Genomic DNA, 15,445 nt, shown 5'->3' with positions numbered 1-15,445 from the left:
CAAACGTTCGGGCACTAGCCTCAGTGTGGCTTCTTTCGCGGAGAAGCAGATCTAGAGAGCTAAAAAGTTTTATATTTGCAAACCGCAGCTTTCTAGTGCTACTCATGGCTTCTGTCACTCTTCAACAGGCTTTCGCACAGGTTGCAGTTGCCTTGCAATCCGAATCTGGATTCAAGGCCTATTCTGTTGATCCGGTGCAGAAAACTTCGCAAATCGAGTCCTTGTCGGCTAACGACTGTCTCGAGTTTATTGAGGACTCCCAGGCCACTGTGCTGGGACTGCATTCTGATGACCTGCTCAAGCAATTGCCTATCATATCCCATTCCACGCAGAAACTCATCATCAATTCTCCTATCACTAATGACGACTACTCTGTTGTTTTGGCATTTAAGGATCTTGGAATTCCTATTTTGATTTCTTCCAACCCACAAGAAGCGCTTGACTTTTTCATCCTGTCATATCTGGTTTCGAAATTTACAGATGGTGCCATGCTCCACTTTTATCTGGACCAGTCTCAGAGCTTTAAGTCGTACCCTGACTCTAGTATCACCAAGGTGTACGCCAGCTTTGAGGGCCAGGATCTCGAGTCTGCCTTTGGTGCTCTCAAAGAGCTCACTGGTCACTCCTACTCGGAATTTGAGTTTTTGAACTCCTCCTGGTTCTCGAAATATGACCAGATCCTGCTCTTGCTGGGCAACCAGAACGTTTTAGGTTCTGCTCTTCCGTCTGGAGTCGGCCTCATTTCCGTCAAAGTCTACAGACCATTCAACGTTGCAAAGCTTGCCAAACTGGTCTCGTCATACTCCCGCGTGCTGCAAATTCTGGAGCAGAGTTCTGTGCAGCTGGACTTCCAGCCGCTTCTGCTGGACATTCTGGACCTGTTGCCCCAGTTTTCGTCTGTCATATCTAGCCAGTTGCTAAAGATTGACTCGTCGAACGTTGACGACGTGCTCAGTGACCTGTTCGCCAATTCTGAGCTCGACGAGCCGGTGCAGAACATGACTTTAGGAAAACCTTTCAAATCTGTCTCTGCCACCGTTTCGCGCTCGTCTTCACTCTCTGAAGATATCTACGTCAGATTGTTGCGCCAGGCCGTTCCTAACCTTTCTGTGCTGAACAACATAGTGCTGAATCCATCGCCAGAGTTTGCTTTTGGTAAGTTCTTGTACGAGGAGGAGCAGAGAAACAAGCTAGTCAATCTTATTGAGGACAATTTGGGCGAGTTTGCTGGATCTGTTCTTAGTGACAAGCTTGCCGCATGGCTGATCAAGGCCAAGGAGGGCGACGAGGTCGATGGCACAGAGCTGGCTGCTGAGCTGGCCCAGTCCAAGGCCCCTGTGGTCAGAGACATTCTGGCCTTGAAGGAGTATTTGACCGTCAAGACGAGCTGGCTGATAGGTTCCGACAAGTGGTGTTTTGACCAAGGACTCTCAACGCTGCACCAGGTGCTCAAGACCAACAAGAGAGTCAAGCTGCTGATCATAGACTCGGATTCGTCGCTGAACAGAAAACAGGGCAAAAAGAATGCCGGGTTGTACGCGATGAACTATGGCAATTCGTACGTTGCATCGGTGGCCCTGTACTCGTCGTACTCACAAACGTTGACTGCGCTTTTGGAGGCCAACAAGTTTGCCAACGGTCCGGCCATTGTGCTGGCGTACTTGCCGCACTACGACGACCATCTTGAGATCCTTAAGGACACCAAGAGCTCTGTCGATACTGGTTACTGGCCGCTCTACAGATACAATCCATTCCTGGAAAACGAAGAGGACCAATTCCAGTTGGACTCGTCCTTCATCAGAAACGAGCTCAAGGAGTTCCTTGATAGAGAAAACAGGCTCACAATGCTGGCTGCCAAGAGCCCGAAACTCGACTTCAACCTCAAATCGTACAACAACATGGTGGAGAAGAAGATGAACGAGAAGTCCAAGGACGCGTTCAGCAAGATGCTCGAGAACCTAAGCGGCGAGCCATTGACTATCGCATTTGCGTCTGATGGAGGCAACGCCGAGAACCTGGCCAAGAAGATGGGCAGAAGAGGAGCCGCCAAGGGCCTCAAGATCAAGCTTCTGGCCATGGACGATTTTTCTCTGGACGACCTGGCCATGGAGACCAATGTTGTTTTCATCACGTCCACCTCTGGACAGGGAGAGTTCCCTACCAACGGTAAGCTGTTCTGGGAGGCTCTCAAATCCAGCACGATTGACCTTGCCAACCTCAAGTTTTCCGTGTTTGGTCTGGGAGACTCGAAGTATTGGCCAAGAAAGGAGGACGCTCATTACTACAACAAGCCGGGTCAAGATCTGTTCAAAAAGCTGACTTTGCTGGGCGGCAATGTCCTCACCGACTTGGGGCTCGGAGACGACCAGGACGCCGACGGCTACAACACCGGCTACAACGCCTGGGAGCCAAAGGTCTGGGAGGCTCTGGGAGTGTCTGTGGAGAACGCAGATGAGCCTCCGCCAATCACGAACGAGGATATCAAGATTAACTCCAACTTCCTCAGAGGAACCATTGCGGAAGGCTTGCAGGATGCCAGCACTGGCGCCATTTCTGCCTCCGACCAGCAATTGACCAAGTTCCACGGTATTTATATGCAGGACGACAGAGACGTGAGAGAGCAGCGCAAGAAGGAAGGTCTCGAGCCAGCGTACGCATTCATGGCGCGTGTGCGTCTTCCGGGAGGTGTTGCTACGCCGGACCAGTGGCTCAAAATCGACGAGCTGTCGAGCTCCAACGGCAACGGCACCTTCAAGATCACCACCAGAGCCACGTTCCAGCTGCACGGCGTGATCAAGTCGAAATTGAAGCCTACCATCAAAGGCATCAACACGGCTCTGATGGATACACTTGCTGCGTGCGGTGACGTCAACAGAAACGTCATGTGTTCAGCTCTGCCTTCGAACCAGCACCTGCACTCACAGCTGGTGGAGACGTCCAAAATCATCTCCAAGCATCTGCTACCATCGACCACCGCGTACCACGAGCTGTGGCTCGACGATCTGGATCTCGAGAGAGGCATTGAGGGCGGCCCTAGAAAGATCAAGGTGGGTGGCGACTCTATTCAAGACACTGAGCCGCTGTACGGCCCTACATACCTGCCAAGAAAGTTCAAGGTTGTGCTGACTCTGCCTCCATACAACGACGTGGACGTCTATGCACACGACATTGGGCTGATTGCCATTGTCGAGAACAACAATATTATCGGCTACAACGTGCTGGTGGGTGGTGGAATGGGAACCACGCACAACAACACCAAGACGTATCCAAGAACGGGCTCGATGTTTGGTTTCTGTCCGGTGGAAGATATCCACATCGTGTGCGAAAAAGTGATGATTGTCCAGAGAGACAACGGTGACAGAAAAAATAGAAAGCACGCCAGATTGAAGTACACGATCGACGACATGGGCGTGGACGTGTACAAGAGCAAAGTCGAGGAGCTGTGGGGCAAGAAGTTCGATGCTCCGAAACCGTTCAAGATCGACTCCAACATCGACTATTTTGGCTGGTGCAAGGATGAGGTCGGCCTCAACCACTACACCTGCTTCATCGAGAACGGAAGAATCGAGGACACAGTGGAGGCACCTCAGAAGACAGGACTGAACAAGATTGCGCACTACATGAAAGAGCACAATTTCGGCGAGTTCAGACTGACCGGAAACCAGCACATTTTGCTGTCGAATGTCCCTGACGAGCACCTGAGTACACTCAAGGAGATGATGAAGGAGCATAAGCTGGATAAGACTAACTTCTCTGCGCTGAGGCTCTCGTCGTCGTCCTGTGTGGCCCTGCCAACGTGTGGTCTGGCTATGGCCGAGGCCGAGAGATACCTGCCTGTGCTGATTTCGAAGCTGGAGGCAGAACTTGAGAACCTTGGTCTGAGAAACGACTCCATTGTGATGAGAATGACGGGATGTCCTAACGGATGTGCCAGACCATGGCTTGCTGAGGTTGCACTCGTTGGAAAGGCCCCCGGCACCTACAACATGATGCTTGGTGGAGGATACAAGGGAGAGCGTTTGAACAAGCTGTACAGGACCAACGTGGATGAGCAGCAGGTGCTCAACATTCTGGTGCCAATGTTCAGAAGATGGTCGCTGGAGAGATACGAAGGAGAGCATTTCGGAGACTTTGTGATCCGTGCCGGATATATCAAGCCAACCACTGAAGGCAAGACTTTCTGGGACGATCTGCCAGAGGACCTTTAGGATAAATTATTAGATATATATTCAGAAATTGGATGCGGTAAATATTATACAGCGGATGCAGATGACGGAGTTTCTAGCTGTCGCAGGACTTTCAGCAGGGTCAGCTGGTCCAGCGGCATCTCGCGCTCGAGCTCCAGGATGTTGCGGATCTTGATGTCCCAGAACTTGCGCAGGATCTTGTTCAGTCTGTTTTTCACCTTGAGGCTGATTTCCTCGGCCTGTCTGTCGCCTGCCTGTCGCAGGAGCTGTTCTCTGCGCGCGGTTTCTCGTTTAAACCGCTGAATCAGCCGCTGCTTGTGCACTTTCGATAACCGGGGCGGCCCTGAAGAAGCCATCGATGGTTATATTGATGTTTATATCAATGTTTATTTTATTTATCTTTTCTTTCCCTTGCACTACCAAACGTAGTGGCGAAAAAAATCCGACTCGAATCCAACACTAGTATTCAAAATGGTTTTGGAGGCATGTATGATAGTCATTGACAACTCAGAGTATATGAGAAATGGCGACTACCTTACATCGCGGTACCAGGCACAGTTGGACACGGTGGAACTGATTTTCAGACGCAAAACCAACGCCAATCCAGAGAGCACCGTAGGACTCATGACCATGGCTGGGGAGTCGCCGCGGGTGATCAGCAACCTCACCACAGAGTACGGAAAAGTGCTCAGTGGACTGCATCAGAGCCGTATAGAGGGACAGAGCAAGCTTGTGGACGGTATACAGGTGGCGTGTTTGGCGTTGAAAAATCGACAAAACAAGGCACAGAAACAGCGTGTGATTGTGTTCGTGGGGTCGCCAATCACGGAGAACGAGGCCGATCTGGATAAACTGGCTAAGCGGCTGAAAAAGAACGGCATATCTATTGATTTCATCAATTTCGGAGAGCAGCAGATCAACACTGAGAAGCTCGAGAGGTTCATTTCGCTGGCCAATAGCAATGACTCGTCGCATCTGGTCACTGTGCCTCCTGGCCCTAACCTTCTGTACGAACAGGTGGACCGGTCTGCTCTGTTCCAGGAAGAGGGGGGCGCTTCTGGAGGCATGGGCATGGGAGACGAGTTTGGCTTCGACGACCCCAACATGGACCCCGAGCTGGCATTGGCGATCAGGTTGTCGCTGGAAGAGGAACGTGCCAGACAAGAAAGAGAACAGGCGCCAGCCGAGAGCAATCTAGAAGCAGTCAAAGAAGAACCCAAGGGTGACGATAAGATGGATGAATCCAACTAATGAGAAAAAAATTAAAGCCGCATCGTGTTGCTCCAGCGCGTAGATTGAGGATAAAATAGAACCGGATCCGCTTTTTACTTGGTCTTTTGGATCTCGTACTTCACTTTGCTTTCGTCTTCAGCCTATAAGATGCTGGATGCTGGTTATAAACGAAACTCGTCCAGTAACAAATTCGACCAGGCTAGTCCTAGGTAAGTTTTGGCAGCGGTATCCACAAGCTAACATAGCAAGACACGATAATGTCAGATCGGCACTCTCTCCAACAAAGGAGAACCCCAAGAGCTCGTCTTCGAAGAGCCAGTATATCGGCTACCAACAAGCGCTACAGCAAGAATATTCCTATCTTATTTCTATGCAGAACAAGTGCTTATTTGCGGTCCCCTTGACCAAGGAAACGTTTCTGGAGGCCTACAGCAAGGGTAAATGGAATCTATCCACCGTGCCATGTCCATCGTGCTATGCAAACACCACGCTTTTGAGACCTCCAGAGGCGTACAACGAGGCGAAACGACTAAAAGCTGTCGATTCGTACTCGGGCCTGCCCCATTGGGACAACACACAGAGATTTAATTCACTGCTAACAAAAACCATGAACATGTTTGAATGCAATGGAGCTTCCATCAGCTTGATCGATACAAGGTACCAAGTTGTCAAATTCCAGCACAACCTGGGTTTCAAAGAGTGTGCCAGAACTGTCTCCATCGACGCTCATGCTATCCTTTCTGCTGGATTCTTTGCCTTGACCGATGCTTCCCAAGATTGGAGAACCGTCAGCAATCCGCTGGTCAAGGGTCCGCCAGGTATCAAGTATTATGTTGCTGTTCCTCTTACGACTGCTTCAAAAGATGTCATTGGCACGTTTGCCATCTTTGACGCTTTTCCAAGGACGAAAATCGAGGAAAACACCATTTCTATCATGCAACAGATCGCTGCAGAGATCATGGAGTATCTAGATGAAGTGCATGTCTCTGTGGCTGACACCAGCACCACGGTCCAGTGCAGCTCTGTAACCTCGCCTACGTCTGCAGAAAACACAAAAATCATGCTGAAGAAGTATGGCAGGGCCACTAGCAGTGACATGTTAGGGTCCATCTACGAGAGGGACGGGTCAGGAAGTCGGTATCAGCAGCACAGTCATCTGAGATTTAGCAAATACAGCACGCCTCTGGGAGACTTGATTGATCTGAATGTCTGGAGAAGTCTTTTAGGTTGCATGAACGCAGTTTCTGCTTCTAAAATGCTCTCGCACATTCTCATGGAGAGACTGGGCTTCAACTGTGTTTACGTGATGAACATCAGAGTCACGGAGCTATTTAAAATCAACTCCGACCTGTTCCCCAAGGAGAACGAAATTGAGAGCGAGACATACAAGTTCAAAGACATGCTACAAGCAGTCAGTGACGAGAACATCAATATGAAGCTTCTTGGCGGAGAAGGGTATCCGGAGAACTTGAATGTGGCCACTTTCCAGCCCAACTTCCATTACAAGGCGTTCAAGTCGGACTTTGGAATCATCTACGACTCCAGGGACAGCAAGGCCAAGTATCACTCGGGAATTTGCATGCCGTTCTTCCGCAAGACCCCCAAGCTGGTTCGGAGACGCAAAATGAGTAAAAGCCAGCGAGCCTCGGCAAAGAACCGCGATGAGACGTTGCAGCTGTACCACAAGTCTGGAGGCTGTCTGATCACGTGTTTCAGCACTGCGAATAAAGATCTAAATGATAGAGAAATTGGTTACATTTACGGCTGTGCTTCGATTCTCCGCAGACTCTACTTTATGAGCTAGTCGACATAGGATAATATACATGTTTTTCTTTTAGAGGTTTGTGGCGAGATCGCGGAGCTTGATCTTGTTTGGATTCTTCGGGTCGGCAACTATGATATTGTTGAGAATGAGGTATCGAATGAGCGGGTCGTCTTTATTGTCCACCTCCAGCAGTTTCGAGTTGCCGGTGCTTGTGATGGAGTTGTTGAGCAGAATTTCCAGCAGTTTGAGAAATTTTTGTTTTCTCTCGTCCAGCTCTTCTTCCGTGAATAGTGCCTCGAATTCTTTCCGTAGGATATAGTCCACGATTAGTTTTTTCGATATCTCGATTAGTTTGGTAGATCTGTCGACCAATTTTGCCTGTTTCTGTAGATACGCGTCTTTAATGTCGTCTCCAACTGTGTGGCTCAACAGCTGTTGTTTCTTGTCCATCTCTTGCTGTATGCGCTCCTCTAGTTCAGTCTTTAGAATATCAAACACGACATTAGTGTTTGCCATGTCGTCTGCGCGGCTCTGAAGCTCTTTATTGGAGCTGGCCATTTGTGCGAGCGTCTTGTTGATGGCTTCCAATTGTGTGCTCAGATTATTTTGCGCCAGTGAAAGCCCGATCAGGTCGTTCCGCGGTGGACGGAACGGGACCTTGGCTAGCGTGTCAGTCAACGCGATCTGAGACACTTTTGACGAGTCGCTCGTGTTCTGCTGTCTGAACATCTCCAGCTGCTTCTCGGCAGCCTTGAGTAGCCGTTTTTTGAGCGCTATTTGGCTCTCCAGGTTTTTTTTGTATGTTGTGTCGTACTCGGGTGTCAGCTCAATGTCAGACATGAGAAATAAATATTTTGGTGAACATTTTGGTGAACATTTGGTGAACATTTTGGATATACCATGTTAACACAGCTGGACTGTATTGTATCAACGGCGAGTTAAATGGATGGCTGCCATAATCAGATTTGGGGTTCAAATGCACAGGCAATTGTGGCCAAACAAGCTATGAATAGACCCCGTTTGCTCATTATTCTAACGATTCAAGTCAATGCCTGTATATGCTAATGAATGCAAAAGGACACCAAGCATTCGAACCTTAGTTTTCAGCTCATCAAGTATCCTGTATGTATATATCCCTCATAGTTAAAATTCGTCGCGTCGAAAATATTTATCTATGGACGCTAAACAGAACGATAAAGAGGTCTCGCTCTATTTGGGAAACCTAGACCCCAAAGTCGACGAGACACTCCTGTACGAGCTCTTTGTTCAATTTGCGCCTGTCAAGAGCATTCGTCTGCCGAAAGATAAGGTGTTACGCAGACACCAGGGCTACGGGTTTGTTGAATTCTTCAATGTCAAGGACTGTGAATACGTGCTCAATATATGCTCAGGGCTTAGTCTCTACGACAAGGTGCTGCGCGTGAAGAAGCTGATTGGGGGCCAGACAGAGACTCCCGAGTTAGACGAAGATATAGGGCCGGTGGTCTACGTTGGTAATTTGGACAAACTGGTGGATTCTGGAAGTATCAGTGCTACTTTTGCTAATTTCGGAACGTTCCGTAAGCCGCCGCAGGTCGTTCCTGGAGAAAAGAGCAACCATGCATTCATATACTACACAGACTTCGAGTCCAGCGACGAGGCTATCAAGGAGATGAATGGCAAGATAATCATGAACCGGCCCATCAAAATGGACTATGCCTACAAGAAGGACTCCAAGGAGAAGCATGGAGACCGCACAGAGCGTCTTTTATATGAAAAAGCCAGGGAGAATAATTTTGAGCTGGAACAGTTGAAAAAACGGTGAACACTCGAAAAAAGGTTTAATTTTTTTCAATGAGTGAAATAGATCCAAAGCTTCTTCAACAGTTAGACGAGCCTTCCAGGCAAGAGGTGGCTGCCTTCATTCAGCAGGAGTCCTCCAAAATGAAGATTCAGAGCTCTGTGACCAGTTTTACCGACAAATGCTTCAAAAAATGCGTTTCTACGATCGACAACGGGAACTTGAGCAACTACGAGGCCAACTGCATGAACGACTGTCTGAACCGTTTCCTGGATACCAATATCAAGATTGTTGAGATGTAAGTGTTGGAACGTGCTATACTAACGAATAGACTCCAAAAGTTGCAGAAATGATTATCTCCCTGTATAAAGTAAAGTAATGAACAGATTGTTGAATTGTGTATGGAGCTTGAGAAAGTGGATGTCATCGACTGGACGGAGTGATCGCACTCTAGACAGTGAATTGCTGTACAATATTCTACGTGGATGGCCTATTGGGAGCAAGACACTAGGTTTTCAGTTTGTGTAGGCTTTCAACTGCTCGAATACGACCTCTTCTGATCTTCTTGCAGCAGAAACTTTGTCCATCAAATCTCTTCCTTTCCTATTAGCTTGTACCACATTATTATTATTTACTGCTAAAAAAATTACCTTATTATATTTTATGGGTACGTACTCCTTTGCGAATTCTAACGTTAGACAAATCGATAAAGCGCGGCCTCAACGACAGGATATACGACAAGCGGAAGGCGGCGGCCCTGGAGTTGGAACGCGTGGTGCGCGATTCACTAAGCACGGGCGATACAGAAAAGATTGTCAACATCATTAAACAACTGAGAAACGAGTATGCGTATGCCGTGCACCAGCCAAACGCTAGATATGGAGGTCTGATTGGCCTGGCGGCTGTTGCTATTGCTTTGGGCCAGAATGAAGTTCCAAAATACTTGGAAAGCATCATGCATCCTGTCCTTGCCTGCTTTGGAGATCAGGACTCCATGGTGCGCTACTTTGCGTGCGAGGCACTTTACAACATTGCCAAAGTGGCCAAGGGGGAAATTCTGGTATACTTCAATGAAATATTTGACGTCTTGTGCAAATTGGTGGCAGATGTGGAGATGAGCGTGAAGAACGCAGCAGATATATTGGACAGACTCATCAAGGATATCACCAGTGAAAAGGCCGCTACGTATGTGTCCGTGCTTGCGAAACCTGTGGAGCCGCCGTCCGCTAAGGTGGTAGATCAGAAAGGGAAAACATTGCAGGTTTACGAGCCACAGCTGCCAAAGGCGTTCTCGCTGGAGAAATTCATCCCGTTGTTGAAAGAACGCATGTACGCAACGAACCCCTACACGAGAATGTTTCTTGTTTCGTGGCTCCGACTCCTGGACTCGATTCCGGGCCTGAACCTGATCTCCTATCTACCTTCGTTCCTGGATGCACTTTTGTCTTACCTCAGTGCCACGTTGGAAGACGTTCGCGTGGTGACGGAAAACTTCCTCAAACTGCTGCTCCATGAGATCCAAAAAGTGTCCGAAATCAAGAAAATGGTTTCTCAGGAAAAGGCAGACGACAGCAAGGAAAAGGACCTGTATATTCCTGGCCAGGACATTGTCATTGATTATCCAAAGATCATCGATCTGCTCATCACCTCGCTCGACTCGACGGAAGAATTGATCCAGCTAGTTGCTCTGCAGTGGCTGGTGGCTCTGTTGGAAATTTCTCCAGAGTCGTTCATTGTGTTCATGGCCAAATTGCTCGCTGTGCTGCTCTCCACCATCTCCCATTCCAACAAACAGCTCCGAGATATTTCCGTTCTTCTCAACTCGAAGCTGATGGAGCTGGCAGCCAACAACCATTACGACATAAATTACACGCTCATTGTGAACCAACTGACACTGCAGTTTCTGAACGAGAAAGAAAGCACGCGACTTGCCTCTCTTGACTGGCTGATCATGCTGCACGAAAAGGATCCAATCAAGTTCCTTGAGCATTCAGACAACACCTTTGTCACTCTGCTGAAAGCCATGAATGACCAATCGGACAAGGTCATTAATAAGGATCTCGAACTGCTGTCCAAGATCTCCAACCAGACCGACGACAGATATTTCCAGTCGTTCATGGTGGATCTGCTAAATCTGTTCAAACGCGACCGTAAACTGCTGGACACACGCGCAGATTTTATCATCAGGACCGTGTGTAAGTCCCTCGATGCTGAGCGGATCTACAAATCGCTGTCCAAGGTTTTGAGCGAGGAGGAGTCAAACCTCGGCTTTCTATCCATTATGATCCAGATTCTCAACAACAACCTCATCATAGCTCCCGAACTGACGGCTCTGCGCCAAAAGCTGATTCGCGGAGACGACTTCGATCTGTTCAAAACGCTGTTCAAGTGCTGGTCCTTGAATTCTGCCTCTGTGCTGTGTCTGACGCTTCTGACCTCCAACTACAAACTCAGCTACAAGATCGTGCTTGATTTGGCCAACTACGAGGTCTCGCTAAACCTGCTCATCCAGCTTGATCTGCTGATCCAGCTTCTCGAATCGCCAGTGTTTGCACGTCTCCGACTGGACCTACTCAACCCGCAGAAGAATAAATATTTGTTCAAGTGCCTGTACGGACTGCTGATGCTGCTACCTCAGTCCAACTCATTCCGAACCTTGCAAAATAGACTCAATTCGATCACTCCGATCGTCCATCTCCAATTCGAGGACGACCACGACGAGAAGCCGTCGCGAGACGACGCAGAGTTGCTGGGCTATTTTGACGGATCTCAGAAAAGACTCAACAACCTGAAATCCAGCCAGTCGTTCGATATCAACTCGAACTTCAGCAACCAGCTCATAATCAAAGACTCGGGTACCGATCTTTCGAATTTGGTCAACGAAGAGGCCACCACCGTGCACGCGCCAAAGAAAATGGACTACATTACCAAGTTTTCCGGAAGACTGAAGAATAACAAATAGATGTATATACCTCAATTCAAAGGGTCCCTGAAATGCGCTAAATTGTTTCCCTTGCGCAGCTGTCGCAGACTAAGTTTTTCCCGCTGCGCCTCAACCACTGGACGATGGTAGCTAGGAGCATGGAATTCGCGATCTTTAACCACCAAAGACATGGTTCGTTCTCCGTCGCCGACTTCTCGGTCACGCCGAGGAAAGTTTTGTCTGTAGTAGCGAGCAAACGAGCGGCTCCCCAATATGCGTCCATCTGGCAATTCTATTCCACTTGGCAGCACTTTCACTGTCGTGTAGTCACTTTCATCAAAGTCATAAAATCTCTCTATCACCTGTCTCTCTGCACGCGTTTCGTACGGGATGACGCAATGGCCTTTGCTCTGGAGATGCTGTCGTATGCTGACCAGGTTTTTTCCCACAAATCTGCACTTCAGACACTCTTTATCAATTATTGCTTTATCTCCAAGATATTGCAGTAGACCACTAAGATCAGCAAGGTGATCCTGTTCAGGAATGAATAAACCGTGAGCAGTGAACATGTGAGCCACGTTGGCCTCTTCATCAGTGCTCTGGACGCTGCAGTAGAAACAGTTGGTCAAAACTACAGGCTCTTCCTCCTGCTCCTCTTCCGTGTAGTCGGTTTCAGAATCGCTCGTTTCCGAATCTGAAGCCGGGCTCAAATAGTCATAATCGCTCACCGTCGGCTCGGAAATGAGATCATCAATAGTGCATTCGGACTGTGCCTCGCTGTGGATCGATCCAAGAGAGAACTCACTTGCTCTCGAGACCACTGATGCGGCCGGCGATTGCGCGCGTCGATCGACGCTGCTATTTGCCAGTATATCTCTTCGAGTCCGTCTCTTCAGGTCCTTTTTCGTCGGCTGGCGACGGCCAGTGCGGTGCCTTCGATGAATATGGAATCCAAATTCGTCCTGGTCGCTGTTGATCGCCTCCTGGCGCTGCTGGAGAGCAACCTTAGACTGGAAGACAACAGAATCGATCGGACCGAGTCCAGCCACCCGTCTCTTGAGGTTGTATCTGTGCCATTCGGTCTTCATGTGGATTCTCTGGACGTCTGCCGTGGGCAGACGAATCTGGCACGAATTGCACGTGAAGTTGCCGGGCTGGTTGAAAGTAAGACTCATAGTTATAGATTCGAACTTTTTTTTAGCTATCATGATTATATAATCGCTTCTTTAGGCCAGACACGTTTGTAAAGAGCCATGGCCACCACGTCCTGGGCGTTCAGCTTGCCGTCGAATGTGGCCTTGAAGTAACCATGTGTACCAAGAGACTCTTTGATCAAACCAGAACGTCCCATTTTCGTGAACAGCGGAATATGCTGGTAGTGCTGAACATCGTGAGAGTTGAAGAACATGTATCTGACGGTGACGACCGACTTGTGGATTTTAAATATTTCTCCGGTAAGAACAATTCTCTTGGCAAGGATACGAGTGTAGTCTGTGTTGAGGAAGGTTCCCTGTGCAATGAATTTGGTTCCGGAATCTGTGTTTTTGAAGAAAATGGCGGGACAGTTGCTGAAGCTTACTGGTAGCACAGCAGTGGCTACCGAGATGGATCCTTTGTGCAGAAAACGGAGGAACTTCGCCACATTGTTGGCATTTTTTGTCGCCTGGCTGAAAAGCGGGTTGATTTGCACCCGTCTGGGTCCGTACTGAACAATCATGGTATCCTTGGACTTGATCGGCTCCTCGTAGTCTTCCCATGTTTGTGCGGAAAAATGGCACACAGACAGTTTGTGCTCGTTCGGCAATAGCGAGTACACGGCGAACGGTTTCTTGGCAGGGTCTGTGACGCGCTCCACGATGTGCGACGGCACCAAAACGTATATTTTGCATTTTTGTCCTGCTTTCACAGCCACCTCCGCTCTGGCCTGTTTGAGAATCCGGTTCTTGGTACTCTTGTAATTTTTAACTCTCAGATACCGGCTCCAATTTTCAGGCGTTCTGTCATCTACCTCGTCGTAGTCCCAGTCGGCTGAGGCCAGCGATTTTTCGCCACGGTAGCGGGCCAGCCTCTTGACGGCAGACTCCTCAGGATGGAGTTCGAATTCGTCTGGAAATTCAAGCTCCTCGCGTTCTCTTCTCTTGTATGCCTCCAGCTGTCTGGCCTCTTCCTCCTGTTCCAGATCCATGTGCGAGTCGGCGTCCTCGTTCATGCCGTCGCTCTCCATGTCGGATTCCTGATCTTCAGAGTTACTTTCCAGACCTCTTTCCTCAATCAACTCTTCCAGGTCTTCATCGTGCATCCATCTGGCCTGGTACTCGGAAATGCCCTTTGGCAACCTTTTTTCTGGTTTCTCTTCTTCCTCGTTGTCCTCGGCATCCATGGCCCAATCGTCCTCGTCACTGATCATGTCCTCCTCATCCAGGTCTTCGGCTTCCTGGAGGGGATCCAGAGACTCGCGCTCAGGTCCTGGCACAAACACGCCCGGCTCTTTTCCAAGAGTCTCAATCCGGCTCACCGGAAAGTCGCCTAGATCCGGTAAGTACACCAATCTATCAGGATGGAAGCCAATGCCTCTGACTGTGCCTTCTATAATCAAATGCCCTTCCATCAGCCCTTCGGCTTCCCAAGCAACGCTGTCGGCAACCATGTATCCCCTGCTATCTCTCCATGTGATCTGTTTTGGCTTTTTCTGGCAGAGAGATCTCAAAAGATTTAATGATTCCATTTGCGTTTCCAACGCAAATAATCTTTCTGTCTGTGGGAAGAAATGCTTAAAGAAAGATGTCAGCGACTTGAGAACGTCCTGTTGAAGATTTCTCTTTGGATAGGCACTCACCAAATCCGGCACAACACCATAAACGCTCGAAATACCTTGGCTTTCTGCCGCACGAATGATCTGCTCGCCAATCTCGGGATTCACCTCCTCGGTAGCACTCAAACCAAAAACAACAAAGTCGGCAACCTTGGCACAATCAAGAACATCAATGACGTTGTTCATGTCTGGAATGATCACTTTTAGGCCTGCTTTGAACCTCTGGACCCTCACAGAGGTGACACCCGAGGTGTCTTTAATCTGCAACCCTTCCTCGCCAACCGATCCGAGGATTTTGTTTGCAATATCCACTCCAGAAACATTACTCGTCAAAGGAATAATTGTCACAATTCTCTCGACATTACCATGATCAAACAAGGAACGTTCCTCAAGCGTCTTGGCAATTTTATTATGCTTCAATTGATTAGCTAGGTTTTTTCTTTCCAATTTGCTAGGAACATGAACACGTTTGTTGTTGCTCTTGACTTTCTCGACTTTACCTTTGCTGGCAGCTTTGAGCGCACGTTTGGATGCATGGCCGCTCTTAAACCCCTTGTTCGGTTTCTTCAACGTGGGCCTGTGTCCTGCCATACTATATAAATTTATTTCAGATCCTAAAAATTTGATAAAAATATTTTGTGCTGAGGTAAGCGCGCGGTGCAGAGATGATGTGCTCCCGGAGGTTTACACTTATCAAGCTAACCAGTTTTGTTTTTTTCGCGGGCATGATTTTTGTAAGGTCACG

General features: G+C 48.6%; 9 protein-coding genes across 9 annotated transcripts; 6 read left to right on the top strand and 3 right to left on the bottom strand.

Annotated features, from left to right (window-relative positions):
- Window positions 1-104: 104 nt before the first annotated feature.
- On the top strand, window positions 105-4,208 carry HPODL_01957 (sulfite reductase beta subunit; the record flags this gene model as incomplete). Its single annotated transcript, XM_014078489.1, has 1 exon — window positions 105-4,208. One exon carries the CDS (start codon window positions 105-107, stop codon window positions 4,206-4,208), a length of 4,104 nt encoding a protein of 1,367 aa, XP_013933964.1.
- A 450-nt stretch (window positions 4,209-4,658) lies between these two features.
- Window positions 4,659-5,438, top strand: HPODL_01956 (26S proteasome regulatory subunit rpn10; the record flags this gene model as incomplete). Its single annotated transcript, XM_014078488.1, has 1 exon — window positions 4,659-5,438. One exon carries the CDS (start codon window positions 4,659-4,661, stop codon window positions 5,436-5,438), a length of 780 nt encoding a protein of 259 aa, XP_013933963.1.
- Window positions 5,439-5,790: 352 nt separating this feature from the next.
- On the top strand, window positions 5,791-7,224 carry HPODL_01955 (uncharacterized protein; the record flags this gene model as incomplete). The annotated part of the gene is made up of 1 exon (XM_014078487.1): window positions 5,791-7,224. One exon carries the CDS (start codon window positions 5,791-5,793, stop codon window positions 7,222-7,224), a length of 1,434 nt encoding a protein of 477 aa, XP_013933962.1.
- Window positions 7,225-7,254: 30 nt separating this feature from the next.
- HPODL_01954 (uncharacterized protein) lies at window positions 7,255-8,025 on the bottom strand (the record flags this gene model as incomplete). The annotated part of the gene is made up of 1 exon (XM_014078486.1): window positions 7,255-8,025. The coding sequence occupies one exon, from the start codon at window positions 8,023-8,025 to the stop codon at window positions 7,255-7,257; it is 771 nt and encodes a 256-aa protein (XP_013933961.1).
- Window positions 8,026-8,359: 334 nt separating this feature from the next.
- On the top strand, window positions 8,360-8,989 carry HPODL_01953 (spliceosome-associated essential protein; the record flags this gene model as incomplete). Its single annotated transcript, XM_014078485.1, has 1 exon — window positions 8,360-8,989. One exon carries the CDS (start codon window positions 8,360-8,362, stop codon window positions 8,987-8,989), a length of 630 nt encoding a protein of 209 aa, XP_013933960.1.
- Window positions 8,990-9,018: 29 nt separating this feature from the next.
- Window positions 9,019-9,318, top strand: HPODL_05323 (uncharacterized protein; the record flags this gene model as incomplete). The annotated part of the gene is made up of 2 exons (XM_014078484.1): window positions 9,019-9,263; window positions 9,297-9,318. The coding sequence occupies 2 exons, from the start codon at window positions 9,019-9,021 to the stop codon at window positions 9,316-9,318; spliced, it is 267 nt and encodes an 88-aa protein (XP_013933959.1).
- Window positions 9,319-9,628: 310 nt separating this feature from the next.
- On the top strand, window positions 9,629-11,927 carry HPODL_01952 (Protein involved in regulated synthesis of PtdIns(3,5)P(2); the record flags this gene model as incomplete). The annotated part of the gene is made up of 2 exons (XM_014078483.1): window positions 9,629-9,632; window positions 9,664-11,927. 2 exons carry the CDS (start codon window positions 9,629-9,631, stop codon window positions 11,925-11,927), a joined length of 2,268 nt encoding a protein of 755 aa, XP_013933958.1.
- Window positions 11,928-11,938: 11 nt separating this feature from the next.
- Window positions 11,939-13,063, bottom strand: HPODL_01951 (Zinc finger protein; the record flags this gene model as incomplete). Its single annotated transcript, XM_014078482.1, has 1 exon — window positions 11,939-13,063. The coding sequence occupies one exon, from the start codon at window positions 13,061-13,063 to the stop codon at window positions 11,939-11,941; it is 1,125 nt and encodes a 374-aa protein (XP_013933957.1).
- A 35-nt stretch (window positions 13,064-13,098) lies between these two features.
- Window positions 13,099-15,291, bottom strand: HPODL_01950 (Protein required for processing of 20S pre-rRNA in the cytoplasm; the record flags this gene model as incomplete). Its single annotated transcript, XM_014078481.1, has 1 exon — window positions 13,099-15,291. One exon carries the CDS (start codon window positions 15,289-15,291, stop codon window positions 13,099-13,101), a length of 2,193 nt encoding a protein of 730 aa, XP_013933956.1.
- Between the last annotated feature and the right edge of the window lie 154 nt (window positions 15,292-15,445).

This window comes from Ogataea parapolymorpha, chromosome VI (genome assembly GCF_000187245.1).
Source record: "Ogataea parapolymorpha DL-1 chromosome VI, whole genome shotgun sequence".
In the NCBI taxonomy this organism is placed as follows: Eukaryota; Fungi; Ascomycota; class Pichiomycetes; order Pichiales; family Pichiaceae; genus Ogataea; species Ogataea parapolymorpha.
Note: the sequence above shows the minus strand (reverse complement) of the source record. Positions and strands in the feature narration are given on the sequence as shown.